The sequence below is a fragment of the Diprion similis genome, chromosome 3 (genome assembly GCF_021155765.1).
Source record: "Diprion similis isolate iyDipSimi1 chromosome 3, iyDipSimi1.1, whole genome shotgun sequence".
Taxonomy (NCBI): domain Eukaryota; kingdom Metazoa; phylum Arthropoda; class Insecta; order Hymenoptera; family Diprionidae; genus Diprion; species Diprion similis.
This window is the reverse complement of record NC_060107.1, coordinates 12678982-12695181: the sequence shown is the minus strand read 5'-3', so window position 1 is coordinate 12695181 and position 16200 is coordinate 12678982. Positions and strand designations below refer to the sequence as shown.

At 38.0% G+C, this 16200-nt stretch overlaps 1 protein-coding gene across 9 annotated transcripts in view; it reads left to right on the top strand.

Annotated features, from left to right (window-relative positions):
- Window positions 1–13561, top strand: part of LOC124404951 (guanine nucleotide-releasing factor 2) — a 43456-nt gene extending 29895 nt beyond the window's left edge. Inside the window, exons 2-18 of one of the 9 annotated variants that reach the window (XM_046879501.1) lie at window positions 3537–3945; window positions 4043–4273; window positions 4380–4565; window positions 4657–4964; window positions 5808–5924; window positions 6484–6604; window positions 6719–6797; window positions 6990–7197; window positions 7875–7898; window positions 9030–9225; window positions 9953–10208; window positions 10713–10965; window positions 11153–11167; window positions 11285–11489; window positions 11574–12209; window positions 12316–12447; window positions 12939–13561. In XM_046879501.1, the coding sequence (XP_046735457.1) occupies window positions 3537–3945; window positions 4043–4273; window positions 4380–4565; window positions 4657–4964; window positions 5808–5924; window positions 6484–6604; window positions 6719–6797; window positions 6990–7197; window positions 7875–7898; window positions 9030–9225; window positions 9953–10208; window positions 10713–10965; window positions 11153–11167; window positions 11285–11489; window positions 11574–12209; window positions 12316–12447; window positions 12939–13077 (3515 nt within the window). In that variant the 3' untranslated portion in view covers window positions 13078–13561. Of the gene's footprint in view, window positions 1–3536; window positions 3946–4042; window positions 4274–4379; window positions 4566–4656; window positions 4965–5807; window positions 5925–6483; window positions 6804–6989; window positions 7198–7874; window positions 7899–9029; window positions 9226–9952; window positions 10209–10712; window positions 10966–11152; window positions 11168–11284; window positions 11490–11573; window positions 12210–12315; window positions 12448–12938 lie in introns of all 9 variants that reach the window. The other 8 variants (XM_046879500.1, XM_046879498.1, XM_046879497.1 and 5 more) reach the window with 8 other exon arrangements.
- Window positions 13562–16200: the final 2639 nt, after the last annotated feature.

The window sequence follows — 16200 nt, the reverse complement described above, 5'->3', positions numbered from 1 at the left end:
TCTATATAGTTTATACTTGATCCAAGAATTTCTACCTTCTCATTAGTTCCTTACTTTGTTTTCACTCTGACATTTCGCAAAGGACTTTTGCCAAGAACTCTTGATTCTTTTAGTATTCTCAGAGAAGCACAATTACACACCAAACCAAGAGGAGCTTCTGAAGTGTGACTTCATTCTAGAGCGACGACAGAGAATTCGTTGTGACTCATGGACGATATTCCTGCATCTATCTGGAGATATTAGGACGCATGTAACGAACCGTCATGTGTTTCCTTGCGCGTACGACGCTGTTCAATCACGATAACGCGGTATATTCAACCCGATACTCCATTATGCAACAGAGCCTTGTCTACATTGTATGACTACCGCGGTGTAGCCGGCATTGAAATGTGCTCGAGGAAGGTGCGAATAATGGTCTTGGGACCGGGGTTGGGAGTCCTAGAACGATTCGTTCTGCCACATTGTAAACAAGGATTTCGCCTTATGTGTCGATTGTAGGTATAACGGATCGAATCAATATTAAATTTGGAACTGAAGATTCAAGTTTTATTTCCAATTTCGACTTTCATTATATCTGTTAATCATTCATTTTATACTGGCAATACTTTATCATACTCACGTTGCACACAGTAGTGTTTTACTATTTCGCTTTCGATTCGTCGCTGCAGGTTATATTCTTCTATTCTGCACGCTGTTTTACCATATTCCAAAGAATAATATTCCATTTGTCTGGTGCAATCAACCTCACTATTCAGCTTTCAATGATTATCTATGAATAGAGCTTGATTTCTCGCATGCTCGGATACCACAAGTTGCAGAGGATATGCGAAAATCGTATTTACACATATACATATACCTGTATGGGGCATTCCGCGAAGTATCGATCGGGATTGGAAATTAATATTTCCGATTTAATCCATATTTTTTTTTTTTTTTTGCGTTAACAACATATTTCATAAGAATATGAACCTAACACTGGCATGATATTATTGTTAAAAATGTTTTTCTGAATGCAAAAAACGTGAAACAACATGGTATAAAAATATGACATTGTGTTCAAACACCTAAAAAAAAATGCAATTTTCAACTTTTTGGATCACAATCAGGATCATATTTTTAGGAAATATGTCGTTAATCAAGAAAAAAATTGTAATGTTATACGGAACTTTTTCGGTCACCTTCATTTGAAAAATTCATTCCAGAAGTAATTTTGGAAATCTTCGTCGTTTACAGAATCCAACTTTTGCTGCGATTAAATCTCCATCTTTGAATGGGACGCAAAAATGTTGTCATATTTTCCTAGAATTTTCTAAATTTTTTCGCACATTAGAAAATAGAAAATCTTAGACAGCAATATCTTAGTTAGACACGAATGATTGGATTTTTTTTTTTTAAGTCAGGGCCTTGTTGTTGTGTCAGTACTTTAGCTTTAAAAAAATATGGTTTGAATCGGTATTAACAATTTCAGATCCCAATCGATCTGTTACGTAGAAAAATCCTCAAGTGAATCGAAATCAGTGACAAGGAGAGAGTGAAAACTCGCGAAAACGTGATTATTAAAAATTCGTTAACTACGCACGTCGCGTCGTTCGATTTAACTTGTCCGATTTCGGCAATGCTGAAACTCATTTATGCGAATCTTGACAAGGTGTTCGAAAGTGTCGAGAGTACAGTGAAACGTGTTTTTTAATATTCGGTATGAAACGTCGATCGGTAATGCGACCATTCGTGAAAGGGACTTATATTATAGGTACTGTTTCGTATTTCCTTGTAATGTTTGTGTTTTTTCCAATCCACTAGGGAAACCGGTCGACATTTTATGTTCGTGCAACGGTTACAGCACCCAACCTTATCATTATTCAGATATGCCGTGTATAATATCTGGTAACCGTTGTGGCGTTGCGCTTACGGCGATAGAATATCACTTGAGTAATATCAATGCGATGAAATATTACGTCGTGTGTATAAATTAAAAAAATTAAAACGCCCTTCTGGGTGCGGTGACTTCCGGGTAATATGCACGGAATTCCATTTGTAATTATGAAACGGGGTCGTGATGTTGTCCTTGACACAGTTTTTCACTTCATATGAGCGTCATCCCTATAAACTCTCATCTTTTCATTTCAGTCCCTGACGGCATTGGCAAATCGATCTCGATTCTCAGGACGACGATGTCAGGGAAATTTGTAATCCTCGAATGCTTCAGCTGGTTGTACAATTTAACAGAATGCATACAATTCTAATCTCGGAGAGAACTATGGAATAATAATTTTAAGGTTTACACGCATTTTCATTCCGAGGGAACTCAATTCGATAAATTCTTCTGACAGAAGAAGAGCGTCGATAAACTTCTGAGGACTTCACACATCACATCACATGGAAAAATTTATGTCCCGACTTGAAATGGTGCGGGTATTTGCTGAAATGATGGTTTGAAGTTTATGGCTACTCCTCAGCCGTGATACGATGTGTCGTTTTCCATTTTCCTGCTTCCTCCATGCCTTTTTGCGTCCTACATCCTATCACAATTCGTTTCTTTTCCCGTCTATATCCGCTTCGCGTGCAGATATCGTAAATCTGAAGTTTATGTCGGTTGGGGCTTCGAGTGGCAGACGAGATCGCAAAATCCCACAATTTTTCACCCTCGGTGAAGATTTGTAACTACGTTATTCAGGCTTTGGCCTTTGATCGAGTGCATTCGTTCGCCTTTAGCGCAAACATCTATCGGGTTCTCTGCATGGTTCCTGATGTAATAAATTAGAAAAAATGTACGTCTCTTGTTCTTTTTCATACTTGCAACTTGGCTCTGAAGTTTTTCCTTCTTACGAATGGGAATCAGGAAGCATGTTCACTGCTTTATCTTACAGGAAAATCCTGTCCACTGTGTAATACTCGACGGTTTTTATCAAGCACTAGTTTCTGACTATAATCTCAAACGTGAATACGCAGTTGATTAAGTCCACCAGTTTATTGTGTCGTGCAAATACGGCTTCGACCAAACCTTTGTTTCAATTATAAATTGGCTGTTACGCTTAATCTACAGTTTCAATTCGCTGTATCGCTAATTGTGACTCAGCAGTTAAATGGCCTGCAGTGGAGTGTCAACCTCTGCATGTTGTATTCCAATTATTTCGAATACCTATCATATCAGGCGTTGTGATACTCAAAATGGCTGCAAAATTTATCAAATTAATAGTATTCGCATATGTAACAAAGTCATGCTCAATATTCAAGTAGGTTTCCTGCATATTTCGTCTCCCGATATTCCTGTTATGGTAAATTTTCAGAAGACACGGTTCAATCATGATGAACTTGATAAATCTACAAATATTGTGTACCTTTTCGATCGACAATTGATCGCGTAACTTACCTAATAACAACAAATCGAAGTCTTGATGTGAATTCGCAAATTCCCTTGAATTAATTTGAATTCCTGGAATCTCGAGGTGCTCATAAATGAACGAATAAACGCGATGCTTCCAATGATTTAAAAAGATTGCACGTGTAACAACGAAATCCTTTTACTGATGTTGCAGAAGTCGAGGAAAGGCACAGCGGGAAGGCTCGGGGCGGTAAATTGGCACGACGAGCGCGATCCTTCAAGGAGGACTTCCTGGAGAAATTGTCCCACATGCGCTCTCCCGGCGGAAGTAGCGGCAGCGGGGGCGGGGCTCCAGGAGGCGGCAGCAGGACCGGGACTCGCGCCGCCTCGCCTTCGTCCCCCAGGACGTCCCGGGACAAAAACGCCGGCGGAGATCCTCTGGAGAAGAACCCGCTCCACGACCTGCACAACCATGTCCGACAAGTTCAGCTAGCGCTGTTGCACTTCCGAGACGTCGTCTCGAAGAACAAGCTCGAGATGCTTCCAGGGAACGGCACGATCGTCCTGGAAACTGTCACGACGATACACACTGTCTTGAAATCCTATCTGCTCTACGAGAACAGGTGATTCCTCGATTCCGAAGATCCCCAGGAAATTGGCCAGATGGCTTCTGTTCGGAATACAATCCTGATACTTCCTTTTCTTGTGTATCCGGTATAGTTCTACCTTGGGATCGGCTACGAATCAAGTTTACCAAGCATTGGCGCAGCTGTTGAAGCTGTGCGACGACGTCTTGCTTCACGGTGACCAGTCTTCGGCTCTGGATAGCGACAACGTAACCCATGTGATCAGCCTGGTAGAAGAAGCTGTCAAGAATCTGGTCAGTCTGGCTCAGGAGAAGATATTCAACAGGCAGAAGCCTGCGCCGATAACGACGAATAACAGGTACAGGTACTGATTGTGTCATTGACTGTTTGTATTGTTCTTTTACTCTAGACAGCCTTGAGTCGTTCTTTCCAGCCAAGCTCTGACCCATTTCATGCATTCATTATCGCAGAACTTCTGGATTTGGATCGGAACTCATGCCACAACGAAACTCTTTACCCGACATTCCACTCACTCCGAGAGAAAGACAGATTCTGGAGCAGACTGCAACCGCCAACACTTTGGTTCGCAGTTCGCACAGTTCCGAATCCATACTCAGGGACTCCAGTCCGCCGCCTAAACCACCGCTGCCGGATAGGTGCGCTTCATTCGACTATCGTTTGCTTCGTAGCTCGCAGTATTTGTTGTTGTTGTTGTTTCGTTAAAAACCAGCTTGGCTACCGTTCCAGGACCAACGTATCCGCTTCCGAAGAAAACAGTTCCACTGGACCACCACCGCCACTTCCGCCGAAGAAAAGAACTCGAGCTCAGCAGCTGCTCGATGAGTCGGAAACACTTCTTGCGTCTAGTTTAGACAGGGTTTCCCTCCGGAGTCGGTCGCCAGAAGACTCGTCCTCGCTCCTGAGCGCTTCGGCTGGGAGTCTCGATTCCGCCTTGAATCACTCACGGGATGAAGATGAAATCCGCGCCATCATGGGTCCCAATGATGAGTCTCTTAATGACAGTATGGATCTCAGTCTGATGGCTACAATTCAAGGTGTGCTTCAAGGGTATATTATCACGTCAAATTAGAATCTCTTCACTTAGCAAACTTTTCGTTGAAGTGGATATACCTTTGGCTGATTGATTCCTCTTGGGAATTATCATTCGTATTTGAAGCTCGGAAATGAATGCCGACTGTGACGCTTCCGAAAGTAGTTACCATTTCCATGAAACCTGATCCCAGCAGTCACCATATAAGTAAAGAGGAACAGTGTGCCGGTGCTTAGTCAGCAGTGGAGTTCGGTGCACAGCCTTTCCAAGCTAGAACGTCAGTCCGAGTGTTTCTGCCTTGAAGTATCAAACGATTTGTTGGAGAGAGAAACTATTATGTTTCGTAGTAGACCTACGCTTATTACAGATTACTAATACGTGCCTTAAAACCAGAATTATTCTTAATTACAATTATCTTCTAATTACAGCATTTATATGCTGTTCAAGGTTTCGTGTGAAATGAATAATACGTGTGATAGATACAGGCATAAATTTTGTTCAAGCAGTTTGTCATAATATACTAACACGACGAGGGTTTATGCATTTGAATTGCTATTTCATACGAATTGGATTTAAAAAAAAAAAAGAAAGAAAAAAAAAGACCGAAACTAACTATCTAAGTGCTGCACAAATAATCGGCAAACATAATCGAAAAGCACAATTCGTTTGAATTCACAATGTTATCAAGTTTCAACTGTTCACTACGAAAGTATTAACTAATTACTATTTCGCAGTATTGAAGTACACCGTGTCTAATTTTATCGCTAAAACGACATACCACGGTTCAATATACTCTGCGAAATTTAGTTTATGCTAACATCGGTTTTTATTACCTATACTTTTCCAGGCATGCAGGTGAACGGTAACACAAGCTGTGGATGCTGGGACAATTCAGAACCAAATCTTCCTAGCACGATGCTGCTTGGTCAGCAAACTCCACAGGATATTCTCCACCCTTTTACCGGTAAGTACCATTCAATGTGATGATTGTATGTGGATATCAAATTGCACTTACTGATTTTGATAATCGGAATTGATTATAGCTTAACGAATCCATTTTGTAATCTTGTCTGTAAGAATATATACAAAATCATTCAGACACTGTTGATGTGTATTGCGAAAGTAGCAAGAGGGGGAAAGTTTTAAAGCTAAAATTACGCAAGAATCTCTAAATAGCCACAAGTTCAGGCTACATGTGGGCGTTTGGCCAGTCAGTATTACATCTATGAATGAGTACTGTCTTATACATTTTGACTCTGAGAATTTCACTTGAGTTGTTAGTCGTGTCGTGTTTACACATGTCACTGTTCGACGTGTACACAAAGTAAAATTGAAAATGACTTTCAAGACTAATTCAACGTGGGAAAACGTGAAATTATTCTTTCGTGAGCAGCAAATTTCATACTGCTTTGGTGTTTTGTTTAGTGTTGTTCGATAGCTTGATAGGGCGAGTCATAAAAAATATGACGAATGTATTAAATTGAATATAAATATTTTGAAATAATACTATTATAATTTTTCAGGTATAGAGGGCAAAATGGAACGACTATCAACGCAGACTCAAGAGTCTGGTTTTGCATCAATGCACTCGCAGCGTAGTTCGTCTCAGAGCTACACGACTGCATCCAGCATGACTTCGAAAAGGTCTTCACAGCAAAGTAGCATAAGTTTTAATTCACAATCATTCAGTTCTCAACAACAATCGTTTTCCCAACAAAAAATATCTGCGGATAGTAACGGATCGGTTTTCTCTCAAAGGACAATCACAAGCTCAAGAAGCACCCATTGCACCACAAACATCAGCGGCAATGGGGATGCAGCCTTGCTTGAAAAACTGGTAAATGTGGGTGTTGTGAATTGTTTTATACTTTATTATTTTCACCTATATCCTGCTTTTCGTCAGCAATAAATATGTATGTTTGCATGACCGCCTCAATCCCGAAATTAATACTCTCTGTTTGCTATCCACAGTTAATTATAATTTCACACCACGATTGACATTTTGCAACTCGTTACATCTTTATTACAGGAACTTGACGGCACCAGCAGACCTGATATGAACGGTATACCACCAGCCCTTCCAGAAAAGAGATTGAGGCGTCGTAAGGAACGGCAGCCTTCGCAGTATGACAATGTACCTGAGAACGAACATTTGTCAACGTGCAGTTTGCACACGACCAACAGCGACAGTCCAGACACAAACAAACCTCCGCCATTGCCTCTGAAGAAACGGCACAGTGAGTTTCAACGCTCATTTAGTTCAAGCAATATTAACGGTGATCGTGTACAACCGTGTGTCTTGGGCCCCTCTATATCTGTTCAGTAATTAGTATAATTTTTATTCGAATCTTTGAGAAAGTTCAAGACACTGTTTTTACGTGGTCACCGTTTCTAATTTGCGTTTCTTTGTTATTTGGCTACCTTTACCGAGGTGATATGTACTTTAGCCGACATGTTCATTGATTAATGTACATTTTTCAAATATTCTCTGCAGACTCAAGCTCTGCAAGTTCTATTCTTACCGAGCGGGAAATATCATTGTTCCAAAGATTAGCTTCTAGAACAGTCAATGCATCATCTACATTTTTTGTCACATGATAATCGAATTCATTATTAAGTCGGATCTGCATCTCAATATTAAGGATATAAATAAATAGTTAACTGTGACTATGTGACATAGAATTGGATTATTTTTTATTTTGTCTACTTGTATTTGAATATATTCGCTCAGTGGAAAGTGTATTCTAAGGATTCTGCGCAGATGTTACAAGGAATAAGTGATTTTATAGAAAATCTTATGCATTGAAATTCTCACAGAGAATGACCTCGGAAGTGTAAAAGAATCATTTTACTAGAAAATTTTTTTAGAGTTATTTATTAGGTGAAAACTGACACGTTATTTTGTATCCCCTAGTGTTCCAATCAGTGGCATATTCCGGTAAGTGGGATCTCCGCCCACGCACCCACCCACAGCAAAACACACCCTCACGCTAAGTCTTGATTTCTTCTCATAAGAAACATTTTGTTTGGATTTTCATAACGGCTTAATAGCGGCATGTCTTGCTGTTTTTTTGGTTTGATTTTACATAGCAAATATTGTAGCATAAATTGGCGTTTTACATTGATTTTGCATTCTCATTAATACATACCTTCAACGTTGTTGCATTTATCTGTAATTGATCTCTAGCAAGTTACTAAAGTGTTTAATAATACAATGAAAGCACAACACTCGGCTGTGATTAACGTTCTTCTAAACTCAGATTATAATATCTTAAAGTCCTAACAAATTATGTGATTATGATCGCACATCTCTTATTACCAGTGGAAACACGATTCAAAAATTGAGATGTAATTCTCCTCAAGAAAATACAAATGAAATTTGATACATCAAGTGAAAGAAAAGGGGAAAAACAGGATGCCGTGAAATGACAAAATTTGTTATTCTGTATCAAATTTCTAGTTACTATAATTCTCAGTACCTAGCTATTGATTTTCAGGAAGTTGTATAACACGGTGTAACTGATATACATCATATACAAGTAGAAGACTTGCCATCTTAACCGTTGATCATGTGGGAGTGATGATTGTTCCTCCAATTAATTTGACCTTTACCCAATAGCTACTTCTTTGATGTTAAATTGTCGGTTGACGCAGAATTCAGTCCTCTCAGCTACAGTAATCACGTAGCAGTGATGTTCGAATAATATTTGGAGGAATCCACTAAGTGTAATTTATACACACATGTTAACGTAGTAAAAACTTGGCATATCTGATTTTTTTGTGTCACTCGGTGTTACCTATTCTACGTACTGGAACCAGAAACACTGCAATGCTCTTTGTAAGATTACATCATCATTCTAGTAAGTTTCTTGCACTACACATTCATCATCATCATTATGCATCGCATCAACTTTTTTCTCAGACATATAACACAAATTTTAGTGTATGTTCACAACATGGTCCAGAACAAGACATATACGATATAATATACGAACATTCGTGTTAACTATAATGTCACACTGCGGTCGAATCTCGTTCAAACTGTTACCCAAATTAATTTCACTTTCAGTTATGGCTTATATGGAGATGTTTGGGAACTGCGCCCACAGCAACAACGACTTCATATCTGGATTGGGAACACGACATTCGGTAGCCGCTTACAATTCCATGCAAGCCGAATGGCAGCAGCATGAAATGTCGCTTACCACGACGCAGTCTTGTTCTTTTGTTGCGCATTCAACCACGAGCACTCACGACGCCACAAGGTAAGTGTGACAACCTTCACAGACAGTGTCGTACGTTGTTCATTATAGCCAATTTTATTTAACGTAGTCACCTCTTATCTCAAATAGATCATCTTTTATTTTATCTCACAGAGATAACATAAGTCAAGTTCATCTTCGATCTTTATCTAAATAAATGTACTGTCTGTCTTTATCTTGTCTTGCGGTATAAAGCTAACATAAACTGCTTACTGCAACGTAGATGACACCATTCGGAATCAAGACTCTGATGTTATTTTGTGCAAATTAATATGGAAATCAATGAAAACGTTTTTTCTGAAAGAAACTGCTCTGCAATCTACTACACTGAAAAAAAGAATCGTTTAGTACAAATAAATAATTTTTGTTGGTAACAAAAATAATATTATGTTGCTCAAACTACATTTTACTTTCGTTACCTCATAAAATCTACACTGTCTAGTTGTTACCATAAAGTCTCTCATTGCTGCAACAAACAGTCATTTGTAGCAACATTTTTCTTTTTCACCACAAGCGAAGAAATACTTTTTTGATCCAACCATTCTCTTTGCCGATGCATTGAGAGTATCCTGTTTTAATCGTTATCTTTTTGATTATCTAGATGAATTGGCATATGCATAATCTCATCTTTTCATGCAGATAATGATAATTATTATCTTGTACATACAATGCTGTAGTTATAGATGATAGAAGTGTAAACATCTAACATTGAAATTCTCGTTTGTTTCAGCATTTCGGTAACCGTACCTCCGCTAATAGAGGATGTGATGAATAATTATAGTCTACCGCCAGCCTTGCCGCCGAAAAGGTGCCGGTCTATCAAATCGAACAACGTTACCCCTCCTCCAGTGTCGCCAAAGCCGGTTGTCAGTATGCAAAATAGCTTTTCTACCGACATAGCTACTGTACCAATAAAATCTGCCGAACTGGTCGTGCCCAGTGCAAAGACAGAACCGAATCCTTCGTCTCCAAGTGTAACAATGCTGGTAATATTTGGTCACTTTTAATTAGGGGCATCGAATAATTTGACACCAATCAAATAACGATATTCAATTCGATTTTCGATTCAAATAATTCGAGTGTTCGAATAATTCCAATTTTATAAATTAATTCGAGTCTTGACACGGTTCAAATGGTTTGAATAATTCGAGTCATTTGATCGAAATTCTGAATCCTTGATTTTTATTCTCTAGAGCTGTAATAAAATATCTGTATAATTGGTGCTAAACTGCATTACCTGCTAATTCTGAAATTTGGCAACTGCTCACAAATATTGATCTTTTAATTAAACATTTATTCCTTATTTATCAGAAATTACATTTCATTTCCTGTAATCAATAATTTTTACAGTCGCAACTTTCATTCCACAAAGTACTTTCAAAACAGGCAAAAATATGGAGAACTCAAGATCTGAACCGAATAACTTGAATGATTCGAACAATCTGGCCAGTTGTTTTCTTAAACTTTTGCTACACGTGTCACATTTCCAGGTCAATAACGTGCCACCGGAAATCACATTGCCGGCTTCACGACCAACTAGCAATGCTCTATCAACAGTTTCTGTTGGTGAGAATGGGATGAATGCCCTGGACCTGTTGGATGTAGATCAAGATGAAAGTATTTTGGAAGAGTTGGACATAAGCAAATATTTGGTATTGAAAAAGCCGGAGGAAGACGGACCTGACATACGTGGTGGACATCCCGACGCTCTGATCATACATGCCACTAAAGCCAACAAAAACGGTAAAACCTTGAACAGAATACCTTGAATTTTTATATATCGTAGTCTTCTTGAGTCGTTAAGTTTCAAAATGATTTAGTGACCTTCAGAAAATCCTGAGACAAAGTTAATTTAGTTTTCACCCAGAATTGGGTACAATATTAAAGTTTCAAAATTAATGTTACATCTATTAATTGCACGCGGCAATAGACGAAAAGGAATCAGGTTAGTATATTTCGCGTTCTCGCTGGACGTTAATCATTGCAAATTATTTGATTAGACTTTAGAAAATATTGTACATCTAAATTCTGAATCATGATACAAAAACAAATATTTCAACAGATTTGTCAAAATACTCAACTTTGTGTGCAGATTTCCTGTACCAGGAAGCATTCTTAACTACGTACAGAACATTTCTGTCGCCGCTCGAGTTGATCCAGAAGTTGCATAGAAGACATCAACGATTTTCCTGTTTTCCGGATGTGTTAAAGCAGCGAGCAGCTAAAGAGGCGTTCTCTCTGCTGGTCAGAGTTGTTAGCGATTTAACGTAAGTCTGCGAAACACGTGTTCTTCTGTATTTTACTACTCACCGAAAGAAACGACTTAATGAATATGTTTTGAACACTCTCAGGATATCGGATCTGGATGACGTGCTCCTCCAAACGCTGATGGAGTTCGTGCAGCAACTGGTTTGCAGCGGGGATCTGACGATGGCCAAGGCTCTGAGAGTTAAAATATTGGAAAAACACCTGAGGAAGCGGCTGCAAGCAACTCAGCCGATACTATCGTCCCTGAGTGTTTCAACGAGACAATCCTCCCTGCTGGATTTCAAAAGCGAACAGATCGCTGAGCAGATGACACTCCTTGATGCAGAACTTTTCATCAACATCGAGATACCAGAAGTGCTGATCTGGGCACAGGAGCAAAACGAGGAGAGAAGTCCAAACCTGACGAGGTTCACGGAGCACTTTAACAAAATGTCGTATTGGGCCAGATCCCGAATATTGGAGCAGAACGAGCCAAAGGATAGAGAGAAATACGTCGTCAAGTTTATAAAGATAATGAAACACCTCAGGAAAATCAACAATTTTAATAGTTACCTCGCGCTCTTGTCAGCACTGGATAGCGCGCCAATCAGGAGGCTCGAATGGCAAAAGCACATTACCGAAGGCCTCAAGGAATATTGCGCTTTAATCGACAGTTCAAGCAGCTTTCGAGCCTACAGACAAGCCTTGGCTGAGACTCAGCCACCATGCATTCCTTACATGTAAGTCAAGCAACTTTTCATCTCGCGTTGTTCTTCTTCTTTGTTCGGTTCTACAAACGGAGAAATATCAGTTCATCGAATGATCCGTTATCCATTTCTCTTTCAGAGGACTCGTTCTGCAAGACTTAACATTCGTGCACATCGGAAACAGCGACTTGTTACCTGACGGCACGATTAATTTTTCCAAACGGTGGCAGCAATTCAACATTGTCGAGAATATGAAGAGGTTCAAGAAAGGGTATGTTCAGTATGATTATGCATAATACAGGTCACCGCAATTCCTTATATGTCTGACTGACGCATAGTTTGTTCTTACGTTTTTCACCTTAAAAGTGAGCGATAAATATTGAGAGATAACTATAACCAAATTAAACTGACTGCCGGCAATCGTTTATATAAAATGAGAAAACATTTCAAGTATCACACAGATTTATTTTCAACAAATTTACACAAACTAGGACCTTTTAGGTTGTATAGTTTTTCTTATCTCTTACAATTATAGACTAAACTAACTTCCTGAATTAGCATAATATGTACGATCTGATTACAATAACAAGGTTTAAGTTATCTTTGGGTGTTTTTTTCCGTTTTTCCATACGTAAATATCAAGAAAATACCATTTGTCACCCAGGCACAAGAAAATGTCTTATTTTTTGACCAGTGTATCACTAATTAATATTTCGAGTAATAGAATTCTCACATATTGGGTTTTCCCCCTTTTTTCTCCAGGATGTATACCTTTAAAAAGCATGAACGTATAATAGCGTTCTTCAACAACTTCGATGACTTCCTCTGTGAGGACTCTATGTGGCAGATCTCTGAGAGCATCAAGCCCCGGGGGGGTAAGAAGACTCATTCGCAAAACTAGAGCTTGTCTAACCCTTTCACAGCGTGCGTCTCTCATCATTAGACGAAAAGTACTAGCTTAGGATATTTATAATATTTATTTGGGTACTCGGATATACTGATTTACGAATTACTTCTATACCGTGAAAGGGTTGGCTTGAGCATGTTATAAGAGATCTATTCCATTCTTACAGCCTCCGTGAGGCTGATCTTTAATTTATAGGATAAATATAAGTTTAAGTATATACAACATATACAATTGTCTAAATTTTCTTTCATCGTAGGATTTATGTTGAGCTGAGTGTATAAATTGAAGGGCGATGAATTTTGCTGTGTTAATACAGATTCGAGCGTTTGACTGAGATTTCGGAATTTCTCAAAGTAACTAGCTACAAAGCTAGGTATTAAATTATAGAATCGTTTTATTCTCGATATGAACTCACAATCAGTAGCATTACTTGAATTTCATTACCGTTCTGACTTGGTGGTAAACTTTAGAATCGCAATAATAGCTATTAATTCAGAGAAGCAAATAAGGCCGCCAATTCTAAAGGTGAATCGCACGTACATAATTTTGATCAACGTATTTCAGCATATAAATAGATTTCAAGTTTTATTCCTAAAGTTTTTCCACACATGTTCTATTTGCTGGTGAATTGGCGGATTACTATTCTTCAAGTCTATCCGAAAATGGAGCGTCGATGGCTCATCCGGTCTGTGTTTACAGCTTCAGCATGAATGTATACGTAATCTTAAACACAGCTTTAGTGATGCTTAGAGTATATAGTGCTGATCGAAAACCCCAGAAATTACTATATATATATATATATATATATATAGTATATACCTATGTATACATATAATTATGTTCTATTATTTATTTATTTTCGGATCGTCGTAGGTGTGTAAAATAATTAAGGTTTTTTTATTACGCGATATGGTGTAGAAATCAAACGATGAATACATCAGAGATGATGAAATTTGTTAATACATTTTTCTTATGTACGACACAACGAACGTATGGTAAGAATAAATTGGTAATACTCTGATGTGTTTGTCGGTAATAATATGTAATTGTAATAGATGTATGTAAACGTCCATTATCTAGCTATATGCATATACGTAGATAGGAAAGTTTCAATAATCAACACCAGGATGTTGATTACACAAGGAAGAACACCAATGACGTTGATTAATGTAGAGCCATTGTAGTCTCGCTCTTCTGCATCAAATTATGCAGAGATCACGACGCATGGTACGACTGAGAGCAACTGTTACATATACTATTGTATATGATTATAGGTAACGTTTTAGTTTGTTATTATTGATTTTCTTCACTTGAAAAAGGAGAAAAAAAAGTTGATAATTCAAGCTTTCAGCTTTAAGTCAAATCGCTACGTATAGGAATTTAGGCAAATCAAGTGTTATGTAAACTTCACTAGTATGACAAACATTGATATGCATGAGGATTTCTATGCGGTTTTACTGAGGTCATAATTTTCACTTTTGTTGTAATTTCAGTTACAAATACAATCACCCGATTTTTTTTTTTTTTTTTTTTATGTCATCCACTGTTCCGAACTTGAAAGCCATTCAGATGCAACCACACCTGTATATATACATACAAATAAGTCATTTTCGCGGAATGAATTCTCGGTTATTAGAATTTAGTTGTAGCTGAAATTTTACCTAAACCACTTCAACTGTTATTTTGTTTGGTGTGAAATAACATCTGATTTACAATAAACTCTGAAAATCAGTGGAAAAACGAAATAAAATTATAAGTTATCTTACAGTGGTCATTTTGATTCGGCACCCAAGCTCGAATCCCCCTGATAAAATATCGTCAACCTAAAGTTGTCGGATGTTATTTCACGCTAAACAATTTTACCGCAGAAATAATATTTATATCAAATATGTAATGAATATCTTTTGATAGAAAATGAAACGGGTACAGTTGGCTCTAAAACCTTGGATTATCAGGTCACCCAAAAAACTGAGAAAATCCAGAAGATTCTCGGCAATATTGTAAAAATTTTGAGAATTGGCAGGAAGTGGTATCGTTATTGACTTGAGAGTTTTTAATTATTTACTACACCGTTAAAACTCAATTTATGTGTAAAACTCAATGTGGATGAAAAATTGCAAAAAATTCTAAGAAACATTGCAGATTCTGCGTTCCTGCCAAAAATGGATTTTTCATTTAAAAAAATCCTTGCAATTTTCTGTAGAATTGTTTGCGATTCTCTTTTTCTCAAAGTGGCCCAAAAATTCGAAGTTAACAGCTTTCAATTATGGAACAGTGAGGGATATCGAGAAACAAGGAAATGCTCGCAATTGTGTTTGAAAGTACTGTCATGACATGGACTGTGGTTACCACAAAATTGGAAAAGGTGACCATCCGATGCTCTAAGTGAAACCGCATGCAATTTTCCATATATATTATATATAATCTAAACGCATGCAAATCTTTAGTGCCGGATTTCCCGATCGTAATGGAACATTCTCATCGATATAATCCTACCAAAAACTTGGCAATATACAGTACTTTTAGGGGTTCAATCATTTCCTTTGACTTATATGTACCTAGATTCGAACCTGATCAATTGGTATTCCACCGATTCTGAGGGGAAGAAACATATAAAAATTTCATAGACACTTTTAGTGACAGTGTGCCAAACGATAATACTTTTGATTACGCACTATGTATTTTGTGGTAAAATTATACCTGCTAATATTCTTTATGGATCTGATCTGTATGAAATGAAAGCACCATAATAATTTCTTTCGTTAAAATCACGAGCAGCTTCAAGGTTGTGGATTTCTATTTAAGCTGTTATCCGCTTGAGGTAGAATGACTGATCTAACTACAAGTATGTTATACTGTAATATCTATAAATATATGTACGATATACAGAGTACACCAGTGTGAATCGTTAGCACAGCATACATAATGTTATCCTACTTAGATGTTACAAAGATGTTCTGATTCTTAATGAGCGACATCCCCCCTAGACCATGCAACGCACTCGATGTTCCAGATTTTGCGTCAATTTATTGTCCATTGCTGCACGTGTGGACTTTTGCAGATTATTATTATAATCATTGATCAATATGGGAAAATGATGAGAATCATAGATCCCGC